Source organism: Culex quinquefasciatus, chromosome 2 (assembly GCF_015732765.1).
Source record: "Culex quinquefasciatus strain JHB chromosome 2, VPISU_Cqui_1.0_pri_paternal, whole genome shotgun sequence".
NCBI lineage: Eukaryota > Metazoa > Arthropoda > Insecta > Diptera > Culicidae > Culex > Culex quinquefasciatus.
In genome coordinates, this window is record NC_051862.1 from 164842508 (window position 1) to 164868127 (window position 25620).

General features: G+C 40.2%; 3 protein-coding genes across 5 annotated transcripts in view; 2 read left to right on the forward strand and 1 right to left on the reverse strand.

The window, feature by feature from the left end:
- Positions 1-25620, forward strand: part of LOC6038075 — a 554342-nt gene that overhangs the window by 148454 nt on the left and 380268 nt on the right. Inside the window, exon 3 of one of the 3 annotated variants that reach the window (XM_038257659.1) lies at positions 15810-15860. The exons of the other annotated variants lie outside the window; for them this stretch is intronic. The gene's annotated coding sequence lies outside the window, so the exon portion shown is untranslated. The remainder of the gene's footprint in view (positions 1-15809; positions 15861-25620) is intronic. 3 annotated transcript variants of the gene reach the window in all.
- LOC6038068 (putative serine protease K12H4.7) lies at positions 8910-10767 on the reverse strand. The gene is made up of 4 exons (XM_001847859.2): positions 10687-10767; positions 10191-10632; positions 9659-10129; positions 8910-9595 (listed from the first exon to the last, which is right to left on the reverse strand). Exons 2-4 carry the CDS (start codon positions 10625-10627, stop codon positions 8965-8967), a joined length of 1539 nt encoding a protein of 512 aa, XP_001847911.1. The 5' UTR covers positions 10628-10632; positions 10687-10767; the 3' UTR covers positions 8910-8964.
- On the forward strand, positions 11683-13443 carry LOC6038069 (putative serine protease K12H4.7). The gene is given in 4 exon segments (XM_038257662.1): positions 11683-11739; positions 11794-12709; positions 12765-13141; positions 13144-13443. Coding segments are annotated over 3 exon segments (1530 nt in total). The 5' UTR covers positions 11683-11739; positions 11794-11807; the 3' UTR covers positions 13395-13443.

The following is a 25620-nucleotide window of genomic DNA, read 5'->3' on the forward strand; positions in this document are numbered from 1 at the left end:
TACTCAATAATCACTGAAATGACTCACCAATTACTTTTAATTTCTTAAATAACCGGTAATTGTCAAGTAATTAGAGGATAAGCGAATTACCAGCAAAAAATCAAAGTACCGTAAAACGGGATGACTTTGATAGCCGGGGTGACTTTGATAGGTTAGAGATTTTTCCGCAAACTGAAGAGTACATATTTGATACGTACGGAATGGTATGGAATTATTCTAACCGAGATAGAGAAGTGTTCAAAGTATTTCTAGAAGAAGTTTTCATAAAAATTTAAGTTTAAAAAGTTAGCTAACTGTAATCAAGAAAATGTTGATGAATAACATTATTTTTATATTCTCAAAGTCTCATGATTTTCTCAATGAACCTGATTTCGAATCAAAAAATGGAATGCATTTTCGGATTCTTTGGACAATTTTCCACTAGACTGATATTAGTTTGCAAATAATTGAGATTATGTGTTTTGGAAACATAATACAAAAAAATCTCCCAATTTATAGGCATTTTCAGTGAAACAAATTTCATATAAAATGTGAAAACTTTTGATTCTTGCTTTGATTTCTGTTTAAAGTGCAATATGATTAGCAAAAATATTTATTACATAATAATTTTATTTAAAATTTATATGTATTTTGTTAAAAAGCTTATACACATAGTTAAGTAATTATAAACATGGATTTTTTTGTTAAACATGTATCAGCAACCTTACATGTTTTAAACATAATAATCTTAAGATAAACCTTACCAGTTGGAAAATATTAAAAAAAAACGAATTTCTATCAATGACACCCTGGTTTACGGTAGAGAATAATCATTTGCCAGTCTGAAAGCACTATTTTAAACTAGTTGCCTTTTAAATGATTTAAATTGGCTTTATTCAATTTGTTTAAAAAAAGTACATTTTTTTGGGATACAAAATATTGATTTCAGTTATGTTTTTAATAATACATTGTCCACCTTAATGATTTCATAAATTAATCCGTTCAAAGTGTTATTCATTATTTTTTTTTAAATATGAATTTGAAAGGGTAAAAATCTTTTTTTTTGCATTCAACTACTATCTCAAAAAGCCGTAATCAAAACCTCAAAAACTAAAAAAAACACAGGTTTTAATGAAGTAAAACAATTCTTGTAGTACACTCAACTTGAATTTGAAAAATAACATATTTCAAAACATATATTTTGGATTTTTCTTCGCTGAATAAAAATCCAACACCATGTTCGCTTCAAAAAAGAAAAATACTGGGCTACGCAAAATCTAAACGCAACATTGAAAATTTTAAAACAGAGAAACTTTTCAAAATCCATGCTTTACATCAACATTCCTTCCAACAAGGGCCCTTCTTCGCAAATTTCCCCAGAGGCCGTTTCAAGACGAACCAGATCGCGTGATTCGTTCGTGGGAAAAGCCTGCAGCCTCCTGCAGTAGAAAATTCGTTCCGGCAAACATAAAGCGACTCTTTATGGGTCTGTAATAGCGTTTAATTGGATGAACGAGCATTGGCTGGTTTGGCCCAATTCTTAGCGGAGCGAAAAAGTTTTTTTTTCTTTAAGGAAAAAATGCTCATATTTGCAGGAAAACAATCAAATTAAATTTAAAGTTTCCTTTATTGCTTCCCAACCACTGAAATGTGGGTTTTCCAACGGGTGCGAAAAGAAACTGAAGTAAGAGGAGGCAGAAACAATCTTAAAAGACACATAACGAGAAGTTTGCAGAAACACTTACACCAAATTGAGGCGTTGCTTTCAAGCCGTCTGTTGTCTTGGAGTTTGCATACAAATTTGTTTCCTGGTATTTTATTTTTTTGAAGAAAGTTGGTCGTTCTGTTGTTTGATCCATTTCTCGGTAAACGAGTGGTTGTTGATATGGTCCAAGCATTATTTAGCAAATGATCACCATACAACTACCATAAAATGTACAGTTCAGTAATATTGAAAATAGTCCAGTTTTAATGGTACTTCAAATTACCTAATAGTTTAGATTTTTAAAACTTCTATTTCTTGATTTTAATGACAACTCTTTGTCGAAAATTATTGAGACAACTTACTAACCATAAGACAAACAGTAATAACTTGGTTATGGTTTATTGGCAACCATTTCCAAATTTTTAAAACCTTTCCAAAATTTTGCTGCCGGTCAGGTAAGTTAAGCAAAGGAAGTAACTACATAATGTATAATTTAAAACCGTACAGTAAATTTTAAACAAATGGTTGTTTTTTACACGGGTTTTGACGTCAAAAAGAATCAACTTCATTAAATCCTCACTTTTCAACACAACTTCTCCATCTCAACTCATCACAAGAAGCATCCAAGGACAAACTTTATCCCTTCCCCAGCTTCAATTGTCGGTCGAAGTGATGTAACTCGGCAGAAGACGGATTCCGAGTAAACAACTTCCCGGTTCTCGATTACCAACTTGCCGCCGCCACGCCACGTGTCGGCACACAAATCCACGCGTTCCCTGCACCGCAGCCCGGCACCAATTGTCGAACTTGAATCGATTTGGTTCCACCAGATATAAAGTTGCTGATGCCGCTCAGGATGGGGCGATGATGAGCGGATGCACTTGGTTTGGCACGAATTACAGCTGCGCTCTCAACCCTTACCCAAGAAGGAACGGATCTTCGAAGAAAGTCCCTCAAGTAACTTTCCTTTTGTGGGAGCATCGAGATTCTGGGTGTGGGTGTTGCGAACGCGTACGCAAAACTTTTACCCCAGTGAGTGAAAATTTCAATTTAACTTTACCATAAATTTACGCCCCTCCCCGACAGTCCCGGTCGTTAGTCTTGCTGGAAGGACGGTGAAGAATTAGGAAGACAACATTTGAAGATTTTTCAGTAAAATTAATTACTGCTTTAAACATCGAAAGAACACAGTGCCAAACCAAGTGATGAACTGTACAAATGTTGAACTGTTCAAATGTGGAACTGCTCAAATGTTGAAGTGTTCAAATGTTGAACTGTTTAAATGTTGAACTGTTCAAATGTTGAACTGTTCAAATGTTGAACTGTTCAAATGTTGAACTGTTCAAGTGGTAAACTGTTCAAGTGGTGAACTGTTCAAGTGGTGAACTGTTCAATTGTTAAGTGTTGAATTGTTCGAATGTTGAACTGTTCAAATGTTGAACTGTTCAAATGTTTAACTGTTCAAATGTTGAATTGTACAAATGTTGAACTGGACAAGTGTTGAACTGTTCAAATGTTGAACTGTTCAAATGTTCAACTGTTCAAATGTTAATGTGTTCAAATGTTAATGTGTTCAAATGTTGAATTGTTCGAATGTTGAACTGTTCAAATGTTGAACTGGACAAGTGTTGAACTGTTCAAATGAACTGTTCCAGTGTTGAACTGTTCAAATGTTGAACTATTGAAAAGTTGAACTGTTCAAGTGGTAAACTGATCATATGGTGAACTGGACAAGTGTTGAACTGCTCAAATGTTGAACTGTTCCAGTGTTGAACTGGACAAATGTTGAACTATTGAAATGTTGAATTAATCATTTCAAGAACTCATTTTTCAAACTGTCATGTATTCATCTTTTCGAAACTTTTAAACTTTTCCCTTTTTTCTAAGCTTGACACACCGCTTCCACCAAGACTAATTCCTGTTTGAAATGCACACTGACGACAGACGACTGATTGTTTCTTGTGTTGTGTTTTCCCCCTCCACTTTTCCCCAGAACTCCCGGATTCCCATCGGACCCCCTCCCCCCCACGCGAAAGAGTTGCATTCCTTGGTGTAAGCTACAAATTCGTCACTTGTGCGACTTTGTGGAATGACGCCGTCGCGTCGATCCGAAGGTCGTCATTTGGTGCGGAAAATTCCGGACCCAACTTCCGCACGGGATAAATTCGTTACACCCAACAGGAAGAAGGATGAACGGCTGCCACCTTCAATTTTATTGCGAATTGTACTTTTCCGGGGTTGAGTCTGGGAACGTCATTACCATGGGAACCTGCAACTTGGTCGGGCAGACCAAGTTTTGCAGCGATTCCCATCGAAGGAGCGCTGGAACAACATTCAATTCGATACCGATGTCGTTGGTTGTTGCTGTCGTGACAAAGTGATTTTATATTGCAAAGTTTTACACGCCGTGCACTCTTCTTGGGTGACGAGGATGGACTAACTTTTTCCTTCAGGGGAAGAAAAGCACATTTCGGTGAAACAATAGAAATGCGTTTTGGAGGTTGATGGACACCAGCCGGGACGATGATGACGACGGCGCGTCAGATGTGGTGTTGGATTGCGTCAAGCAGAACGTTGACGTTGTGTTTGGGCAAATGGAAAATGGTTGTAGCAAAATTTGATCCTTGTTACTTCCTTTTTTTGAGGTTGGTGTGGGAGATGGGCAAGGCCGCGGATAGAAGTGCTGTCTTATTTTTTTTTTTCATTTTGATGGTTTTTTTACGTGTTCAATTATTAGGCCGTTGCAAATATGTTTTGAAGTTTTTGTCCCTCGGCCCATGATTTGTTTCCTTCAATATTTTTGTTAAAATAGCTCAAGATGTTACACAACTGTAAGTATGGGCTTACCGATGTAAGATAATTACTCTGAAAACAGAATTTTTCATTTTATTTATTTGGTAGTACATAGTTTCATTTAAATCGGAGAGGCTCGAGAAAAAAATACCCAAAAAAATCGTGTTTTGGGCTGGAATTGCTCCTCAGAAACATTGAGGAATGGGCCTCTGGTTACTGAGGTTGTGGTACAGATACAAACAGAAATATAAACAAAGAATATGATGTTATTCGGTGAGCACTCGAATTGTACTAAACTTCCAGATGTATATGAATTTACTTTGAAATCGCAGCGCCTTACACGAAATTCTGTAAAGTACTATTTGGTTCCAAATCCGAGTTTTGCATTTAAAAGTATTAAAGTATAATACTCCCTAGTAACATTTTTGAACATACAGATTTTATCATGGTTGTGAAACCCTCATTCGGCCTAAATATGCTTGTATTGCTTACATAAAACCTTAAATGTTACTAGCGCTGATTTTTTTTATTTTTTACTCAAAGATTTTTTAAATTTATTTTCCTTTTGCAGTGAAAGATGCAATAAAAAATAGAGTCTAACCTTTTTTTAATTGAAAATTTTGGAAAATCGTAAGAGATATCCCCTGGCATGATTCTTTAGGTAAAACGATACTTAATCCACTCTTACGTGGTTGGCGCCTTCTTAACATTTAAAGGGTGCGTAAATTACACTTAAGTGCTTATAACTTCTGATAGGTTTGTCAGATCTTCAATGTTTTGGACGCGTTAGAAAGGTCTTTTGAATACCCATCCTACGATAGGTCGCATGAGAGATCCGGACAACGTTTCCGTCAAAATATCTGAGATCCGGCCTCGAAAAAGTGCGTAAATAACACTTAAGTGCTTATAACTTTTGATAGGGTTGTCAGATCTTCAATGTTTTCGACGCGTTGAAAAGCTCTTTCGAGATCCGGACAACGTTTTCATCAACATATCTGAGATCCGGCCTCCAAAAAGCGTATAAAAAGCACTTAAGTGCTTATAACTTTTGATAAATTTATCAGATCTTCAATGTCTTGGACGCGTTTTTTAAATACCTTTCTGAAAATGTATAGCATGACGGGTTTTCTTACAAAAACCACCCTTTTTACAATCTTCCGGACTTTTGTTAAAATTGTTTTTTAGAATACTTTTTGAAGTAATTTACTAAACTGTAAAATTTTTAATAGCGGCTTATGGGATCCCAAGACGGATCGGTTGACGCCAAAACGGACAAAATCGGTTCAGCCAATGTCGAGATAATCAAGTGACAATTTTTTGATCAACATCCCACCACACACACAGACATTTGCTCAGAATGTGATTCTGAGTCGATAGGTATACATGAAGATTGGTCTAGGAGGTCTAATTGAGAAGTTCATTTTTCGAGTGATTTGGCCTTTCCTCAGTAACGTGAGGAAGGCAAAAAAAGGGAATGTGCCATTTTGTGACAATTCGGTTAAGGTTTAAGATTCGCTATTGGGTGGCGTAAAATGTGTCGGATCATTGTCAAGTGTGAGATTCTTAAAATTGTATGACAAAAAACTTTGTCGAAGGCCGCAAAACGATCCGAGTCAACCCTGACGAGTTACTAGCAATTTTAAGAAGACGTTTTTGTATGGAAAGATTTCGCTTAAAAAAATACAGTTAATTTGTTTGGAATTGCCCTGACGGCCCTGACAGTATTAAATTTAAAAATTCAAAAATACAACAAATAATTGTTGGCCCATCATTGAAAATTTGGCTATTATGCCATGACTGCTGTTTCGAGTAAAACACGGTTTTGTGTTTTGTTGTATAATTACAGTCATCCCACATATTCGGAACGGTTTCCAGATCGGCCAATGTTCAAAAAATCATAGCAAATCGATAATTGAACTTAATGATTCGCTTTTGCCTTCATTTGAAAGCTTTTCTTGCGATCTTTCGAATGCTGTATCGAACATCTGCAAATTTTAACTTTTATATGAAGTTTTTGAAGAATTACTTTGACCCTTGAAATCCACAAATTCGGAACACTTTTTTCTTACGAATGTAAACAAACTTTGGATCTCTCCAGGAGTACATATTTATTACCAAATAATGACTTCACACACTGAAACCAATGAAACTCAAGCTTAGTGATGTTTTATACATGGTTTGATAACTTTTTTGTGAAAATATCAGTTAAATTCAGGTGTTCCACAATTGTGGGAGGCACAATAACATCCCACAATTATGAAACAGGCCATTTGGAGGCAGTGTTTTGCTGCTCTGGACAAAATAATCATGGAATGAAGTTTTTTGTTCAAAAAAGCAACTTTTACTAGTGAAATAGCAAGATAATGTCCAAATGAAGGTTCTAAAAATAGTAAGGTCGACAGAAAAGCTACTTTTGGCATGCTATTGACAAATTATCATAAAAGTGTTCCGAATTTGTGGGTGTTCCGAATATGTGGGATGACTGTACTTCGAATTCACTAAAATTTGAGAAGTAATAACGTAACTGGAACCTGAAGCTCGCGATCAGCACCTTACGGCAAAGTCGTCAAAATGAAACCTAAAAATATCTTGTTTTTATTTCAACAATTGTATTTTCCTTTACAAGCTAGTACCAATATAAGAGGCATTACAATTATTCAAATGTGAAATTTGCATCTTTAAAGCGATAACATTGTTTTGTTTTGTACCGAAAACTAGCCATTACCCTCAACTGGGGTGATTCGGGACTACAGTCGAAATTTTTATAGCAGTTCCTGGTGTATTTGAAATCAGTGCTCTTTTTACGTTGTGTTGAGCCTGCATTTTTATTAATTTTCAGCATGGCTAGAATAGCTGTCCCTATTCACCCCATGTATCCAAATTAGTATCAGATAACGTGTAGTAATTTTTTTCAAGTCTCAAGTCAAAATATTCATGAAATAATCATTTCATATATTAAAAATCCACTGTAATTGGATACTAGCCAATATTTCATTTATTTGGCATACTAGCCCTTTAGTTTTTTGAAACTGCAAGGCCTTAAAAGCATTATTTTGAAAAAAAATCAAGTTTCAGGGGATTATTTAGACAACATGGTACAAGTTAGCGCAATAAGCTCAATTTTGGCCAAATGGCATATTAGCTATTTTTTCGACGGTTGGCAGTATAGAGAAATGCTAAATAAATTTATGTTTTTTAAAAGTTATTTTTATCTCTAAAACATTGTTAAAGCAAACATTTTGGAAAGCAGTTATTACAAATTGTGAGCATAACTCAGAACATGTTCAAAAATATAAATCTTGAGACAAGCTTTATTAGCTTAAAAATATTGGGAAAAAAAATTCCTATCAATGTCACAACAATTCGGCCCTGTCTAATTATTGTTTGAAAAAATCAAAGTGCACGTCGAGTTGATCCTGCCCAGAAATGTTGTTCGTCGGTGTAATAGGTTCTATGGCAATAAGAAATATGGCCACAAACTGGTTGAAATTATTAAAAATGTCTTCTCTCAACGCACTTCCTCACCCTCAATAGATCCTTCTAAAAGCTCGTGATTCTTTTCCCTTTGATTAAATTTCGTTATGCTTCCCCCAAACGGGTCCTCAGAACCCTCGGAAAATTGAAAACATTGCTCCGTTTTTTATTCATAAACGCTTCTTCCACCACTTTGTGACCTCACTTGTCGCGCCTTCTACTTAGTTTCACCGGAAATTCCGTACGCATGACCACGCCTAAAGATTTTCGCTACTGTTTGATGTGGACGACCCTCACAGCGAGGTTCCGGGAAAATCGGCGGGCTCAGTGTCGAAATCTTTGGCGAAACTCAAACACCAAACAGTGAACACAACACGCTGATCCCAGTTGAGGGAGGGGGGTAACGGACCTGTTTTCGTCATAGTAGTAGCTAGGGATGCCTGCAATACGACGATGTCGAAGCTGCAGCATGTTGCTCCCCTTTCGGGAACCGGCAGGTCGTATAATAAGGAGAAGGTCTCGGCCTTGTTTGCAAAGGATTTGTTAAGATTGATCACTTGGCAAACGGAGTAACCAGGCGAGGCCTGCGGGGTTCAATCCCAGGACGAAGTTGTTGTCAAACAAATTATCGACGGGAACTTTTCAATGGGGGCTATTAGCAGACGTCTCCTTTCCCTCATATCGCCTCCCAGCTGTCGCCGGCGTTGGCGTCTTTGGCGTGGGAATTAGCATACGGTACGGAGTGGTGGAGCTTGGGCCTTTTTGGTCCCGGGGAAGGATGGTGGTTAGGGTTGGGCACGTGTTGCTTGTTTATCAGCATGATTTTGGGAGTGGGAGGAAGTGCTTTTGTTCGGGGGGACCAAAACATGCATATTTACAACTGGGGTCGTTTGATCCTGGGTGTTGAAGTTACCAGAATCAGCTTGTAAGTGGGATATTGGAACAATGTTGTACCAAGTAATGGTTTTATTTGCTTTATTGAAGCATACCTTTACGAACTCTCACAAGCTGTGTCAATTCTCAACTGGAGTTTCCCTGGGTCCGTGCGGGAACAGGTAGTAGCTCAGCAGCGCCTTCAGCCGGCGCTTGACGGCCTGCAGCTCCTCGGAATCGTTCACGCTGATGTATCTCGTGTCGGAACCGAACATCTCGTTCGGGATAACATCGGACAACGCCTCCGGGTTCAGGTCGTTCAAGATGGCGACCCTTCGGATGGGATTCTCCGCTCCGTTGGTAAAGTGGATGAAGTTTACACGCGGGTTCAGCGCTCCAAAGCGGTTGTTGGACCGCTGGGTCGCGTAGTAGATCGACTCGAACGTGATCCATTCACCAAACACCTCCTGGCACAGATCCGTCCACATGTCCAGCCCGACGCGGTTGCCGAACGGCTGCAGGTCCGAATCGGTGGTCATGAACAGTCCCAGCTCGGTGCACTCCTGGTAGAACAGCTGACGGGCGCCCTTCTGGACCCACTCAGACTCCCAGTCGTCCTCGCGCAGCCAGTCGATGAACACTTCCGGATCCGCCTCGGCACAGTCATCGTCGGCGTGCAGCTTGTTGTTGAACCAGTCGGCGAAGGCGTCCAGCGCGGTTGGCATGTCGACTCCGGTGATGTCGTTGCACACGTCGGCGAAGGCCGTCAAGCTAGGTAGGGGAAATTTTGGGGGTTACAGTTGTGTCTTTATGAGGTTATGGTGCGGTTCTTACTTTCCAGTTGACAGAGTGCTGAACTCAACCGAGCTCATCATGGTCAGGAAGAAGAACGACACTTCCAGACGATCTTCGGTGTCGATCTCGTCGCACAGGTCCAGTCTCTCGTACAGGATATCCTCCCGTCCGGCATCGATGAGGTTCTGCATCACGTTGAACGCCACGAAGATCTCGTTGTAGCACTCCTGGCTTCCGAAGTCGATCAGCGTTTGGCCCCAATCCTCAGCGAACTCCTGGAAGTCAACCAGGGCGTTGTGCACTCCACTGGAAGACCAAGCCGCATCCGACAGGTGTGGGTAACGCACTCGGAACCACGTGGCCAGAGATCCACCGTAGCCTACTCCGGACACCAGCACGTGGGCGTACTCGTTACGCAGAACGTCACGCTTCAGGTAGGCGACAAACTCGGCCAGGTCAGCCAGGACCTGATCGGCGTTCAGGAAGCGGAGGTTCTCCGTGCTCACATCCCTGAAAGACCCAAGTTACGATAATATCCACACTAACTGACCAAAACCCAACCGTAACCTACTCGGTGATCCAGCTCTGTCCGAAGTATCGAGTCTCGAAAGCATACACCGCTCCGTGCATCTCGCGGGCCATGTCGTAGATCAGCGACGATTCGTCGACCATGTACGGCTGGATGGGCATGTAGCCGCCGAGCCAGATCAGAATCGGTCCCCCCGGCTGGTACCAATCGGTGACGGCCAGGTAGCGCAGCGTCCACTCGTCCGTGTTCTGCGCGTTGAAGTGATCAATGCGGGTCGTGAAGAAGTTCTCGATCACGATGGCCGGATTGGGTGAGGTGGCGGTGGGCTTCGGTGCGTTCTGGACCAATCCCCGGGTGATCATGTGCTCCATGATCTTACGGCTGGTGGGCACGTTGCGGCTGGACGTAGCGGACCGCGGGACGCCGGCGAAGGCCGCTGCCACAAGCAGGGCCAGGGTGGCGACAAACAGTGGTCGCATGGTTTCTGGACGGGGAAGAGGGCGTTAGGTCTTGTCAAGTTTCAGCTTCAATGTCTTACCTGCTCTCTTTGACGATTCAACTAATCCAGATCTACTTCCAAGGAAGTCTACAGCTATTCAATCGACTTGCACTAATCTACTTGGTATTTATACATTTCATAGCGCGCTGCTATCTTGTCCGATGAGCTGGTCAAATTCAAGTTTATGATAGCTCAATTTATTGCAATTCGGAACATCCAACGCCTGATTAGTAGATCACGTTCAATACTACGCACCGCCGGTCTTATGACATGTCCGGTGGACTGATAACGTTGTCATCGTGGTGATAAATTTGGAAATCAACCCGGAGCAGCTGAATCGTGCATTACTTAATCCAGTGTTGTTTTTCAATTACACCGAGCGACAAAAAAAGCTGTTGAATGAAATCTTAAACGTTCTTTCTGAATAATTCATTCATGAAATCCAACCTTTCCAGAAAATCCCGAAGCAACACCACCCCAAAAAACACACACATCAACATCCTTCACTGATTCTCGATTAATCATTCTTTCCTTCCATAAAATATTCATAAATATCCATTCTGACCTACCGAAAGCCGACTTGCATATTAAAATAATCCCCTCAATTCTTGCGGAACGGCCAACCTTCGCCGATCATAATCGTCCATCAACCGTTACCATCCTCCAGCAAGCTTCCAAGCCAACAAGGAGAAAAAATCCGTCCCGTTGACGTACGACCCTGTTCCCTGACCAACCCGAACCCAAGTCGCCTCGCCAGATGCATCGGCTTGTCTTCGACAAGCAAGCAAAAAAACACAATATTTCCGGCCATAACCGGGGCCATAAAACCCGTCTTTATCGCACGCACCCACGCACGCACACATCCGGAGTGCCTGCGAAGGTTCGTCGTGAAGACACAGTGGGGTTTGAAGTGGACAAAATTTGGGCTACTTGAAGGAATGGAAGCAGGTCGTAAAAACTGGTCAAGTTATCGGATTAGATTAGAACATCTATGGCTCGTATAAATATGAAGTAGATTAGCTTGTTGGCAGCTGAGTCAGTTACGGACATCGTCGGAAGTTGGTCCGAAGTCGTTGAATCAGTTGAGAACAGGTAAGTGATCTGGATACAGCTTTTGAATCTCTGAAGAAGAACTGTAATTTACAGAAAACAGCCAAACTATGCGATCTCTTTTCGTCGTGGCCCTGCTGGTAGCCTCGGCCTTCGCCGCCGTCCCGCGGACCAATCAGTCAAAAGCCAACCTGCAAACTAGTCGTAGGCTGCTGGAGCAGCTGGTGACTCGTGGAATGCCCCAAACGCCGCGCAAACCCACATCAGATACCCCCTCCAAGCGCATCGTAGTCGAGAACTTTTTCACGACCCGCATCGATCACTTCGACCCGCAAAACACGGCCGAGTGGACGCTGCGCTATCTGGCCGTCACCGATTACTACCAACCCGGGGGACCCATCCTGATCTGGCTCGGTGGCAACGCACCCATCCAGCCGTACATGGTCGACGAATCGTCGCTGATCTACGACATGGCCCGCGAGATGCACGGAGCGGTGATTGCGTTCGAGTCGCGCTTCTACGGGCAGAGCTGGGTGACCAGCGATACGAGCACGGAGAACCTTCGCTTCCTGAACACCGACCAGATCCTGGCTGACCTGGCCGAGTTTGTCACCTACCTGAGGCGTGAAGTTACGCGCAACGAAAATGCCCACGTGCTGGTGTCCGGAGTAGGCTACGGTGGATCTCTGGCCACGTGGTTCCGGGTGCGCTACCCCCACCTGGCGGACGCTGCCTGGTCCTCCGGTGGACTGCACAACGCGCTGATGGACTTCCAGGAGTTTGCCGAAGCTTGGGGCCAAACGTTGATCGACTTCGGAAGCCAGGAGTGCTACAACGAGATCTTCGTGGCGTTCCACGTGATGCAGAACCTGATCGATGCCGGACGAGAGGAGATTCTGCACGAAAGGTTAAACCTGTGCACCGAAATCGACACCGAAGATCGGCTGCAGGTGCAGTTCTTCTTCATCACCATGATGACTTCAATTGAGCTGTACACGTTGGGCACTCTCAAGTACGTTGCGTAACTCGAACTCAAAACACCAAACTAACCCCTCCAAACCTTCCAGCTTGGACTCCTTTTCCGAAGTGTGCAACGACCTGACCGGCGTCGACACGCCAACCGCGCTGGACTCCTTCGCCGACTGGTTCAACAACAAGTTCCACGCCCAAGACGACTGTGCCGTCATCGACCCTGCCACCTTCATCGACTGGCTTCGCGACGACGACTGGTACTCCCCGTTCGTCCAGATGGGCGCCCGCCAGATCTTCTACCAGGAGTGCACCGAATTCGGCTGGTTCCTGACGACCGATTCGGACCAGCAGCCGTTCGGGAACCGCGTCACCGTTGACGCGTACTCGGAGCTGTGTACGCGCGTGTTCGGCGATTGGATCATGTTCGAGTCGATCTACCATGGAACGCAGCGGGCCAACAACCGCTTCGGGGCGTTGGCCCCAACGTCAACAACATTCACTTTACCAACGGTGGTGAGGATCCGTTCCGAATGTTGAGCATCCGGAACGATCTGAACGCCCAGGCGTTGCACGATCTGATTCCGAACGAGCTGATCGGGTCCGATGTGTGGGCCATCTCGGATTTGGACTCGAAAGAGCTGGTGGCCGTCAAGCGACGGTTGAAGTCGGTGCTGGCCAACTATCTGTTCCCGCATGGGCCGAGGCAAACGCCGGTAGAGAATTAGATAACAAACTGTGAGATATTGTCAATACAATAAAGTTTTATGAATTGTGGCTTGTGAATATTTTATTATTTTGATATGAAAGCGATAATCATCCACAAAGTTAATCACAATGTTTACGACTCTTAAACAACTTGTAAAAGAGTCATTCTCCAAACCAGTAGCTTCTGGCTTCTGGCTTCTGACTTCTGACTTCTAACTTCTAGCTTTTAGCCTCTAGCTTCTAACTTCTGATTTTTATTTTCTGGCTTCTGAACTCTAACTTCTGACTTCTGACTTCTAGCCTCTAGCTTCTAGCTTCTAGCTAGAAGTCAGAAGTCAGTTGTCTGAAGCCAGAAGCTAAAAGTCAGAAGTCAAAAGCTAGAAGCTAGAAGTCAGTAGTCAGAAATTAGAAGCTAGAAGTCAGAAGCCAGAAGTCAGAAGCTAGAAGCTAGAAGCTAGAAGCTAGAAGCTAGAAGCTAGAAGCTAGAAGCTAGAAGCTAGAAGTCAGAAGTCGGTAGTCTGAAGCTAGAAGCTAGAAGTCAGAGATCAGAAGCCAGAAATCAGAAGCCAGAAACCAGAGCCTAGAAGTCAGAAACCAGAGGTCAAAAGCTAGAAACAAGAAGTCTGAAGCCAGAAGTTAGAAGTCAAAAGTCAGAAGCTAGAAGTCAGAAGTCAGAAGACAGAAGCTAGAAGTCAGAATCCAGTAGTCAGAAGCTAGAAGCTACAAGTCAGAAGTCAGAAGCTAGAAGCTAGAAGTCAGAATCCAGTAGTCAGAAGCTAGAAGCTAAAAGTCACAAGTCAGAAGCTAGAAGTCAGTAGTCAGAAATTAGAAGCTAGAAGTCAGAAGCCAGAAGTCAGAAGCTAGAAGCTAGAAGCTAGAAGTCAGAAGTCGGTAGTCTGAAGCTAGAAGCTAGAAGTCAGAAATCAGAAGACAGAAATCAGAAGCCAGAAGGCAGAGCCTAGAAGTCAGAAACCAGAGGCCAGAAGCCAGAAGCTAGAAGCTAGAAACCAGAAGCCAGATGTTCGAAGTCAGAAGTCAGAAGCTAGAACCTAGAAGTCAGAGGTCAGAAGACTGAAGTCAGAAGCCAGAACCCAAAGCCTAGAAGTCAGAAACCAGAGGCCAGAAGCCAGAAGCTAGAAGTCAGAATCCAGTAGTCAGAAGCTAGAAGCTACAAGTCAGAAGTCAGAAGCTAGAAGCTAGAAGTCAGAAGGTAGAAGCTAGATGCTAGAAGCTAGAAGTCAGAAGTCGGTAGTCTGAAGCTAGAAGCTAGAAGTCAGAAATCAGAAGACAGAAATCAGAAACCAGAAGCCAGAGCCTAGAAGTCAGAAACCAGAGGCCAGAAGCCAGAAGCTAGAAGTCAGAATCCAGTAGTCAGAAGCTAGAAGCTACAAGTCAGAAGTCAGAAGCTAGAAGCTAGAAGTCAGAAGGTAGAAGCTAGATGCTAGAAGCTAGAAGTCAGAAGTCGGTAGTCTGAAGCTAGAAGCTAGAAGTCAGAAATCAGAAGACAGAAATCAGAAACCAGAAGCCAGAGCCTAGAAGTCAGAAACCAGAGGCCAGAAGCCAGAAGCTAGAAGTCAGAATCCAGTAGTCAGAAGCTAGAAACTACAAGTGATTTAAGGAGACATTTACAAGCTTATCAACACAACAAAAATTGACGAAAACATGACAAACGCCCACCGTACCTCCATTTCCAGGTTCAAACCGAACACAAAAAGCTCCTCAAAATCCCAGACAATCGTTTCGTTTCGGTCCTTTGCATCCGTGGGGGGGACCACAGTCCAGGGCCCCATATAAAATCTCATCAAAACTCGGTCCGCTGAGAGATAGAGAGAGAGAAAAAACCATCACGCCCTCCGGACAACCCTTGGCCGGCTTAGCCGACACGTGGTCCGATCAACCGATGATGACTTCGCCCCGGTCTTGACTTTGCAAGACCCGGAGGTGGTCAATGTCGAAACAAAGCTTTGATCCTAGAGCAGGTCATTTTTTGAGCCCCTCCCGAAAAACGCAAACATCGGTCGAGTGGCCAATTTCCGGTGCAATCAAGCGCAAGCTTGCCGATATGTGTGGGTACAAAGCCGGGGAGCTTTTTTTTTCCTCGGATTGTTCGACGAGCTTGTTTAGATGCGTTACTGTTTTTTCGTTGTCTGGTTGCGGCTCAAGTTTGGTTCGATGGTTCTTTCTTTCCAGATGATTTGAAGGGAGGCTGTTTTTGTTTGGACAAGATCAGATAGAAGATGGATTTTGAAACTTTTTTGGCTGCGCTTGTTTGAACTAGAAAACCTATTTCGACAGTATGCCATTGTTGCACAGTTGTAGACTTCATCTTTGTTCTGATCGTTCTCAGAAGGATTGTGAAAGTATTCTTCTCTTTTTCAATAGAACTAACCATTTTTCCAATGATTATTACATTGATTTTTTTTTCTCTTTTTCAGGGTTCAACAAATCGGCAATACTTCAACTTGTTAAGAATTGATTGTCAGTAGGTAATGTAATAGAATAAGATGCTTTATTGGTCCATTAAAACGTTATCAAAATATTCAAAAATGAAACTTAAAAAAAAAACCTCTTCAAATTCAAGCTACCTTTCCGAACTCCAATTTAAAGTACAACCAACTGCATCGCCCAGGCAAGCAAATGAAAACTAATCCTTCCGTACTGCTCCACAAGACTCTTTCATCTCAAGACAAGTCCCTGGAACCGTTTCCTTCTTGCTCATGGCTTCCCCGAGCAGTCTCAACCCTGGCTCATTAGCTCCCACGACGACCCTGCTGCGTGTGTAATTGGAGATTAGTGAACCTTAACCCACATTAAGGGGGTAACGAATCCGTCAGTTTCCAGCTGGAAGAACCCCAAAATAGAACCCGTTCTTCCCCCCTCGAGGGACAAGACACTCTTGTACTTATTTTGTTGTGTTATTTGGGTTAAGGCCCACGGTTCCGAGTCATGGCCAAGGGACAATCCGGCTGCTGCTTCGTAAAATGTCATTTTCATGTCTTTCTGTGAAGACTACACCATCAGAGGAGAAGGACGAATTCCCTTGGGCCGTCTGTCTATTTGCCATCCTCTCACCAAGTGTGTGGGTGTACGTGTGTGTGAGTAGCCGGCCGGGTAATGCTTTGGACATTTTTATGACTATTTGCATTTCGTATACATAGGGTGCTTTCTTCTGGGATTTTTTCATGCAGTTGAGGCTGAGCCCCAACTTTTGTGACGTAAAATCCAGATTTCAAAGTTTTTGTTTGTGTCGGATTTTGGGCTTTTCCAACCGGTAGCAAAGGCCCTGGGGCAGGACACTAACAGTCTCGTACAGAAGCATATTTACAACGGGGAGACTGGCACCGACTACTCCGGGGAGTTGAGACAATTTTCGGAGAGGTAAGGAAGTTATGCGATGCTTTTTGATTATGCTGGGAGTTGAGGTGAAATTGGGATGAATGGAGGCTGTTCGCATTTCAAGGTTACTAAAGCGATTAGGGGGGGCAGAATGGACCGCCTATGTAAAATGCCCCAAAAAGTATAAAAACACACATTTATGAATTTAGTGGTAGTAGGCTTATGCTTTGGACGTTCCCTTCAATGTTGTATACTTGGTTGATACAAATTTTTAGCTTAAAACTACACAGAAAAAAATCATGGTAATATTTCATCTGGGAAGGGGCACATCTTTTATGTCAGAAAAAAATTGTAATTTTACCACTATTATGGTGTAATGTTGCTCTTTCAGTCTTAATTGAGGTGAAATTACATCATACAAGAGCTAATATTCAACTTTCTAAAATTATCCCTTCTAAATTTACACAGAAAACAAGCAATTTCGTCTAAAACAACGTTGGAGGTGTGATGATTCTGGGTTCGATTCCCATCTGCTGCAACCTTCCATCGGATGAGGAAGTAAAATGTCGGTCCCGGCCTTGGTTGTTAGGCCGTTAAGTCATTCCAGGTGTAGGAGTTGTCTCCATGCCATAAGTACAAACAACACACCAAACCAAGCCTACTCCGGTGGAATCGCTGGCGGCGGTTGGACTCGCAATCTGAAGGTCGTCAGTTCAAACACTGGGGTGGAAGGTTCCTTGGAGTAAAAAGAGGTTTGGGTGCCTTCGGACTCCTAGGTTCGAGCAGAAACTTGCAATAGAGACCACAAAAGACCCGGGGGTCGTTAATGTGGATGGTTTGATTTTTTGAACGTTGGAGGTAGATAAAAAATGACTTAATGGACCTTTCTAACATAGTTTCCATGAAGTTAGACCACTTTTATAAAAAATAGTCCCTTACCAAAACAAACATTTTTTAAAACATTGTTAATATGTTGAAATAAAACATTATTTTTACAAATAAGCATCGAAACAACTAAAAAATCCCCTAATGTTGCATTAAACGTGATTTGTTATGCTACCAGGAGTGATTTCAACATGTTTTCCACATTTTTGCTTGCTATAAATTATAAGCCTTTTAAATGTTACATATTGTGTTCAATCAGAAATCATAGTTGCAAAATGATGACTTTTTCAGCAAGAGTTGAATTTGTTTTGCAACTTTGCAACACCGTTATTTTTGGTAATGATGGGAAAGCAATTTCATCATTATTGAAAGTCAGTAAAGGCAAGTAACATTGCAAAAGGCTCATGTAATTCAAGCCGCCAGCCAGAGATTAAATTATTTCGAAAAACGTTACTTAATCCACCTAGGTGAATGGGGGCTTTCTCTTCTCGGTTCATACACAAATTGATGTATTGAGAATGTACATGTATATGTAGATACGATTCACGAGTTCTAAACTAAATTGCTAATATTATTGTTCACCATGATAAAGCTGAATTTTCTGGGTACAATGACCATTTGTACAACCGCAAAGGATTTAAAATGGATTTTTAAAACAAAACAAAAATAACTTTGCGATCCTTTTTGACAGAAAGCATATTACTTGATAAAGTATATAGTTTATAGACTTACTAAATCGAATGATAGACTCTTTGTTTACACTTCGTCTTCAGCCCTATTACAATGTTTTGCTAGAAATATGCCTATGGTCTGTCGACGAAAATCCATGTAAACAATACACGTGATCTGTCAAATGCCGTCACGGCTTAAAAACTAACGCAGTGCTCGAACGAGTAAAAATTTTGGCTTGGCAAAAATGTTTTTGAGGCTATTCTGAACCTGATTTGAGGTCGGCGGAATCTTTGCATGCTGGACGCGATTCACAAAGGGAATTTTATTTCTAAGATGACATTCGAAGCACGATGAAAAATGCTTTCGAATGAGGTATAATAGTTCTGGGTTTTTTAGCCGGATGGGCGAACCAGCATTTGATAATGCATTGGTATCGTCGAAACTAGCAATTTAGTGCAGATATTAACGACTAAGCTTAATAATTCGTCGAGGTATGTATCTCAGTGGATTGGGTTTTGAAAGAGCTTTACAAAAATGTGCAACATGCCGAAATTTTGGTTAATTTTGGCCTCGTTTTAGTCGATTTGAAGGCGGCTGAATGCATTTTCAATAGCGACTTATCGGAAGCTTAGAGGGATCAAATGCAACCGGAAGTGTCCAAATCCGTTCAGCCATTTCCGAGAAATCGCGATGACATTTTTTGGCTGATTTTCAAGTGATTTTATATGGAATTCCTCGGAATGGAAGCTAAAAATACAGAAAGTGAATGAAAACGCAACTAGAAAAGAATGTCTCTCATGGACTTCTGAAAGAATTTCTATCTATAGTAAATGATTTTAATGTGAACTTCACTATTAAATTGACACCACTTTAACTTGATTGTTTCGTTTTTTGTGAAAGATGAGTTTTTGACGATTTCAAAAAGGTCATATATTCAATATAACCTTCTCTTGAAATGTTAGAGTTGTTTCCAAAATTCTGAAAATTTCACACATGTTTAATTTTTTGACATTGAAAAAACGACCATTGCACAGTGGCAAAAATCGCAAAATTAAGTGGAAAATGAATCTTCCGAAAAATGGTTAAGTTATGGAGCTTTGGTGTCTTCAGAAGAGTTGTTGCAAATGGAAAGGGGCCAAAAGGTTTGGTTTAAAATTAGGGTGGTTCACGATTTTTTGTCTTCTAGAAAGTTGTTGCTTGCTTATTCCAGCAACTTTGTCGAAGATGCCAATTTTTTATCTCTTAATCAACGCCTTCTATGACCAAATTTATAGAAAGCATCTGAGCAAACCATCAAAAATCAGTTTTTTGAACGTGGCAATTCAGGGTTAAGTTTTAGAGGAAAGTGATATTGCGAGCACTTTTAGAGCTCTTAAAAACGAACATTTTTATTTGTTAACATGTCAATTTGGACTTGAGAGTCATAAGTTACAGCCATTTTACGGTAAAAAGATACAGATTTAAAACTTAAATATCTCGAAAAAGCGCAAGCCAAATTTTAAGCACCAGATTGTATTTTAAAGAGGAGATCTAGCACTACAAACGCTGAAAAAATTTCAGAGTTGTTTTTCTTAAAACTCGAGATATCGAGATATCATTTGAAAAAGTCTAATTTTCATGGGATAATCATATGGAACCACCCTAACGAAAATCAAAAATTGACAAAATATATGTTTTTCCATGTAATTTTGTCCGCTGAATCCCAATCTGCCCTCATAATTAAGCCAAAGTATCGAAAAATCGCCAGGGCCGAGGGACAAAAACTTTTTTAAATATTTGCATCGGCCTAATATTCAAACCATGAAATTGAATAGAACTGAAATTAAATACAATATGACACACATAACATTGTTTTTCATATTTTTTTAGAAAAGAGCATGTTTTCTATTTAAATGCCTAATAATTAGAATTTCAACAATCAAAAGAAAATTTTCTAATTTAAAAAAAAACCTATGCATTTGAGTCGAAGGTCGAAACATTTTAAAATGACAAATTTCAAATCGACCGTAAGCAATAATAATCAAAAATGTTTTACAAACGAGTTCTACTTTTATTTATATTGTCATATTTGTTTAAAACTTCTTTGCTTTGAACGAATGGCAAAACATATAAACCTTTACAATTTTTAAATAATCGTAATAATTTTTTAACTATTTTTCAAAACAAAAAAAATCTATTTAACCTGTCAAAATAATGATGATAAAACAAGGTCAAAATAGTAGTTTATGCAACAAGTTGCAAAAAGAGGATTTTTTCAGGACGAGTCGTACATTTATCCAACGAGGTTCACCGAGTTGGATAAATACGAAGAGTGCTGAAAAAATCAAGTTTTGCAACGAGTTCCATACAACATTTTTTGCAATTCCAAATTTTCATGTATTTTGTCAATAAATCGTTTAAACCAAAAAAATGTTGAAAAGTGTTACTTTTCGAAACAAGTGCTGAAAAGTTCAACTATTATTTTGAAAAGTGTTGCTATTCGATTCTGTTGTTTTTGGTACAGAAAAGTAGGCTATTTCGTCGTTCAAGAATGACAGGAAAAGTAAGTAGTTTCACGACGAAATTGCAAAAAGGGGTTATTATAAAATATGATTCATATAATCATTAAAAAAAAATTATCCTAATATATGCGGTTCTACGCATTGTCTTATATAATTATTGGCCGAATTTGAATTTCAATTACCAGATAGATTATTTCGGTGTACATTAGTTTCTCAGTTGCATGCGTTGAACAGCATATTGATTACTACATTAATTTCTTGTCAAAAAGCATTTGATAGATTATTTGAATATCCATAAATACTTGGTATGTATCCTTAAATCTGATCACATGAGTTCTTTTCCTCGTGGTTAAAGTTACAAAATTATAATTTGAATTTAATTTTTGACTGAAACAATGTTATTTTAAACTATTTTTTCCTGATATTTTTTTTATTTAAACAGTTTTTTTAATATTGCTTCTTCCATTCTAAATATAAGTTCAACAAGATTTATGATTTAATTTCAACATGTCTCACGCTAACCGGAAGACTAGTAATGCTCACCGGAAGCAAAGTACCCTCACCAACGCGAAAGCACCGATCTATTGCAGGAAATTTGCACACCAATCGAAGTCAAATTTTCCAATCAATCAAATTTATTCCCGCCCGTTTCCTGGCGTCTAACACACCCTAAATTTATGTGCGGCCACACTCCAGGCCCTGGGTGCAAGCAAAAATGGTGCTGTCAAGTGATGAAAGCTTCATTTTCCTTTACAAAGCTACCGAAAGCTTTTTTGCTCGCTCGCTCGTTCTTTTTCGCCCTCTTCCAACTGATGAAAGCTGCTTTCAATTTTTGAAGTCTCGCTGCACGGCAGAGCGCTCTATTCGCTTGCGCGTCAAGACATGGAAAATGTATTAAAAATGAAATTGGCTGCGACAGGGGGGCTTTGAAAGAAAACGAAAAATTCATGGAAAATTCATGCAAGCTTCCGAAACAGACCGTTTCGAGAGCACACCTTATCTGGAACGTGCGTGTTAGCATGATCTAGGTGGGGGTGGGATTAACATTTGGAAAGGGCTTATTTTTTAGAAAACAAATATTTTTGCGCTCTTTTTACAAAATTAAGCTTGAATTGTTTGCCGAAAATATGCGTTATGCCTCGTCAAAAGCTGAATAAATATATTTTTGTTCACTCCGAAGCAACACAACACATATTTGCATGTTTTTACGTTTCGGTATGTTTAATCTGTATCAAATGGATGTGGCATGTTGCAAACGTTCATTGTCGGTGCGGATGACAAAGACAACAAATAAAAAAATTCACCGTTGTTGTTTGGGGAAACGAGATCGGTTTACTGACAGAACGATTTTGGATCGGTGGAAAATTTGTGGAAAATGATTGATTCCACGGAGCGCGTGATTGATGTGCTGGTTGGGCCATGATGGAATTATCTTTCATTTTAATATCTGTTGAAATGGAAATGTTTACCTGTACAGGTCAATGAATCGTGGGAAAATAATTTAATTTTAAGTTGTTTACGTGAATGCACAATTGAGTGATTTTTCCAGTCGAAACTGTTCTTTGAAGTCAGGTTGGGTACATTTCGCAGAATGTAAACATTTCAATATGATAGTGACCAATTTTGATTATTATTTTTTGAATAGTCGCTGCATTTTTTAAATGTTTATGTCGACCCCCTTCAAAATAGACTTGAAATTAAGAAGCAATCCAATTAATTTTTTTTATTGAAATACATTATTCTGCAGTTAAAACTAAATTTTATTTGGGCTTGATCAAAAATATTTTGAACTCTGGTGAAATTTAAATTTCCAAGTCCGCAATAAGTTTTTTTAGAATTTCGTTCAGTCAGTAATTACAGTACATACACAGCAAAAAATCCGATGGTAAAATCGCATGCAAAAGCATGCACATCACCTTCGTCAAAATAAACACTTAATTTTACACACTGCATGTAATTTTTTTGCAAACACAAAAAAAAAGTTGCAACCTACGGGATTCAGACCCAGCACCAACAGTAAGGACTGGCGCCTTAGCCCACTCGGCCATCAGACCGTTGAACAGCTGTAAGGATAAACGCACATATGAGCTTGACATTTCGGTCAAGTAGGTTTCCCATACTGATGGGCTACATATTTCAGGGTGTAAAATCACATAAAATTGCATAAAATAATGCAATATTTATTTTACACGCAGGCCTTTTACACGCAGCTGGATTACTACTTTTTTAGCTGTGTAGCTAAAAAAGTAGTAATCCAGCTGCATGTAAACGACCTGGGTGTAAAATAAATATTGCATTATTTTATGCAATTTTATGTTATTTTACACCCTGAAATATGTAGCCCATCAGTATGGAAAACCTACTTGACCGAAATTTCAAGCTCATATATGCGTTTATCCTTGCAGCTTTTCATCAGTCTGATGGCTGAGTGAGCTAAGGCGCCAGTCCTTACTGTTGGTGCTGGGTTTGAATCCCGTCGGTTGCAACTTTTTTTTGTGTTTGCAAAAAATGTACATGCAGTGTGTAATATTAAGTGTTTATTTTGACGAAGTTGATGTGCATGCTTTTGCATGCGATTTTACCATCGGATTATTTGCTGTGTAGTATTTAAGCATTTTTCACTTTTCAGCACTGAAATTGAAGTTGAAAAGTTAAACTTTTCAGCACATGTTTCGAAAAGTAATACTTATCATTTTTTTTTAATTATTGATTAATTGACCAAATACATGAACATGTGATTTATAATTCCACTTAAAGGATGTTTTTTTCGGAATAGCAAAAAAATGTTGTGTAGAACTCGTATCCAAACATGATTTTTTCAGCACTCGTTGTATTTATCAAACTTGGTGAACGTCGTTGGATAAATGAACGACTCGTGCTGAAAAAGTCTTCTTTTTGCAACTTGTATGGATCGTGGACAATCGCCCTAAGGATATAGCTACCGAAAGTTTGATTGTAACGAAAAATCTGCAGTTTTTCGATTTTTGGAAATAGTAACCATGAGTGACCATTTCTGAGAATATTTTTTTTTTACAAGTTCAGAAAATTTGCTGGAGATTGGAACTCTGGTTTCATTAGTGAAATTTTCCGATCTTTTCGAAAACAATATTTTGAAATTTTATGAATCAAGACTAACTTATTAAAAGGGCCAAACATTGAAAATAACGCTCTTTTAAAATGTTAGTCTTGATTCAAACAATTTCAAAATATAAAATATTCGATAAGATCGGAAAATTTCACAAATGTTTTATGTTTTAACATTGGAAATCGCACAACTAGTTACTGAGATATCGAAATTAGAAAATGGTGGCTTGTTTGAGTGAGACTTAGAAAGCTTCAATTTTCACGTTTCTTTTTCTTTAAGCAGCTGTTTTCCAGCAACCAGAGGTCCAATCCTCAATGTCTCTTAGACAATTTCATAGCAATTTTTCTGAACTTTTCACAAAAAAAAATAATTCCGAAATGATTACTCATGGTCACTATTTTAAAACATCGAAAAATTGCAAATAATTCGCTGACATCAAACTTTCGGTGGCTATATCTTGAAAACAGAGCCCTTTATCAAAAAAACTGTAAAATACTTTTCGATTGCAAATTCCATTTTACATAAAAGATTTGGGTAATTTTTTATTTTATAAAAAATCATATTTTTTTTCAAAATTCATTACTTGGCAGCAGATTTTTTGACGATACTTCTCTATGGCTCAAAAATTGCGAGGTTTGTCTCGTAAAACATATCATAAAATCACGAAAATCAAAAAAAAAAATACTGATTTTGGGAAATAAAGTTTTTGAGCATGAGCATGAGCATGAGAGATCACCCATGGTTGCCCCTCCGTTGCTGAACAGAACCGTAATATCCTTTCAGCACTACTGATTATAGGCTTCGACGATCTAGTGGTGTTTCCCTTATCAACAGCATGTATGAATGCGCTGAAAAGATAAAACACCATGATTGCTAAAGCTAGATCAGTTGCGAATAGGTAACAGTCATTGGCCACCAACGGCGCCCGCCATGTCAGTTTGTAGACCTCGATTTTAAGGGACGGGAATGTTAGTTAGCGCAGGTTGCTACTAGGGCAGCTGATTTACTCTGTGCTTACACCCCACGAGCGCCAGGAACCTGAAAACTTGTTAGTAGGATAGGGTGTTTGGTCAGGATTCATCATAGAAGATGATGATGCGACCCAAAATCATAGTGTTTGTTTAACGGTATTTTGTTTTATTCTCAAGGCAAGCAATCGGATGCTGCGGATGAGACATTTCCCGTTTATCTGTTGTTAAATTTTAAATGAAATGGTTTAGTCTTAGACAGCCGGCTGTGGAAAGATAGAACCAAAATCATATGAAATTAATGAATGAAGGATTGAACAGTGCAATTTTTAACTTGAGATGATTTAACGAGTTTTAAATGATTGATGTTTAGTGAGGTACTGGTTAACGTTGCGAACGACGAGTTACAATGTTTATCGAACTGAAATGGTATGATAAGGTTTTGTTGTTGTTGCACACCGACAACGGACGCAAAAAATTTTGCGACCCAACGAAAAGGCATCGCAAATCGAACTGGCTAACTGTCATCGGGACAGCCAGAGCCAGCCGCACCTTCACACGCACGCGAAAGGAAGCATAGCATAGCATTGGTGTCTACCCGTAGCTGCTACTTCGTTATTGACCAGGACCCCCAAACATTGCTCCGTGGACCACAGATGAAAAGTAGGAACCAATCATCACCCCTTCGCAATTTTCAAAGGTCCCTATCGTGCTGATCAATACTGACGCCGGCCACGACCAGTGGTAAGAACACGGGGAATTCGACCGCGATTCTCCAGAAATTCTCCGTCGGCGTGCC

Coding starts and splice junctions, on each gene's coding strand:
- LOC6038068 (XM_001847859.2), bottom strand. CDS start 10,627: ATGCGACCACTGTTTGTCGCCACCCTGGCCCTGCTTGTGGCAGCGGCC. Junction 10,130..10,190: donor GGACAGAGCTGGATCACCGA/GTAGGTTACGGT, acceptor TGGGTCTTTCAG/GGATGTGAGCACGGAGAACC. Junction 9,596..9,658: donor AGCACTCTGTCAACTGGAAA/GTAAGAACCGCA, acceptor TCCCCTACCTAG/CTTGACGGCCTTCGCCGACG.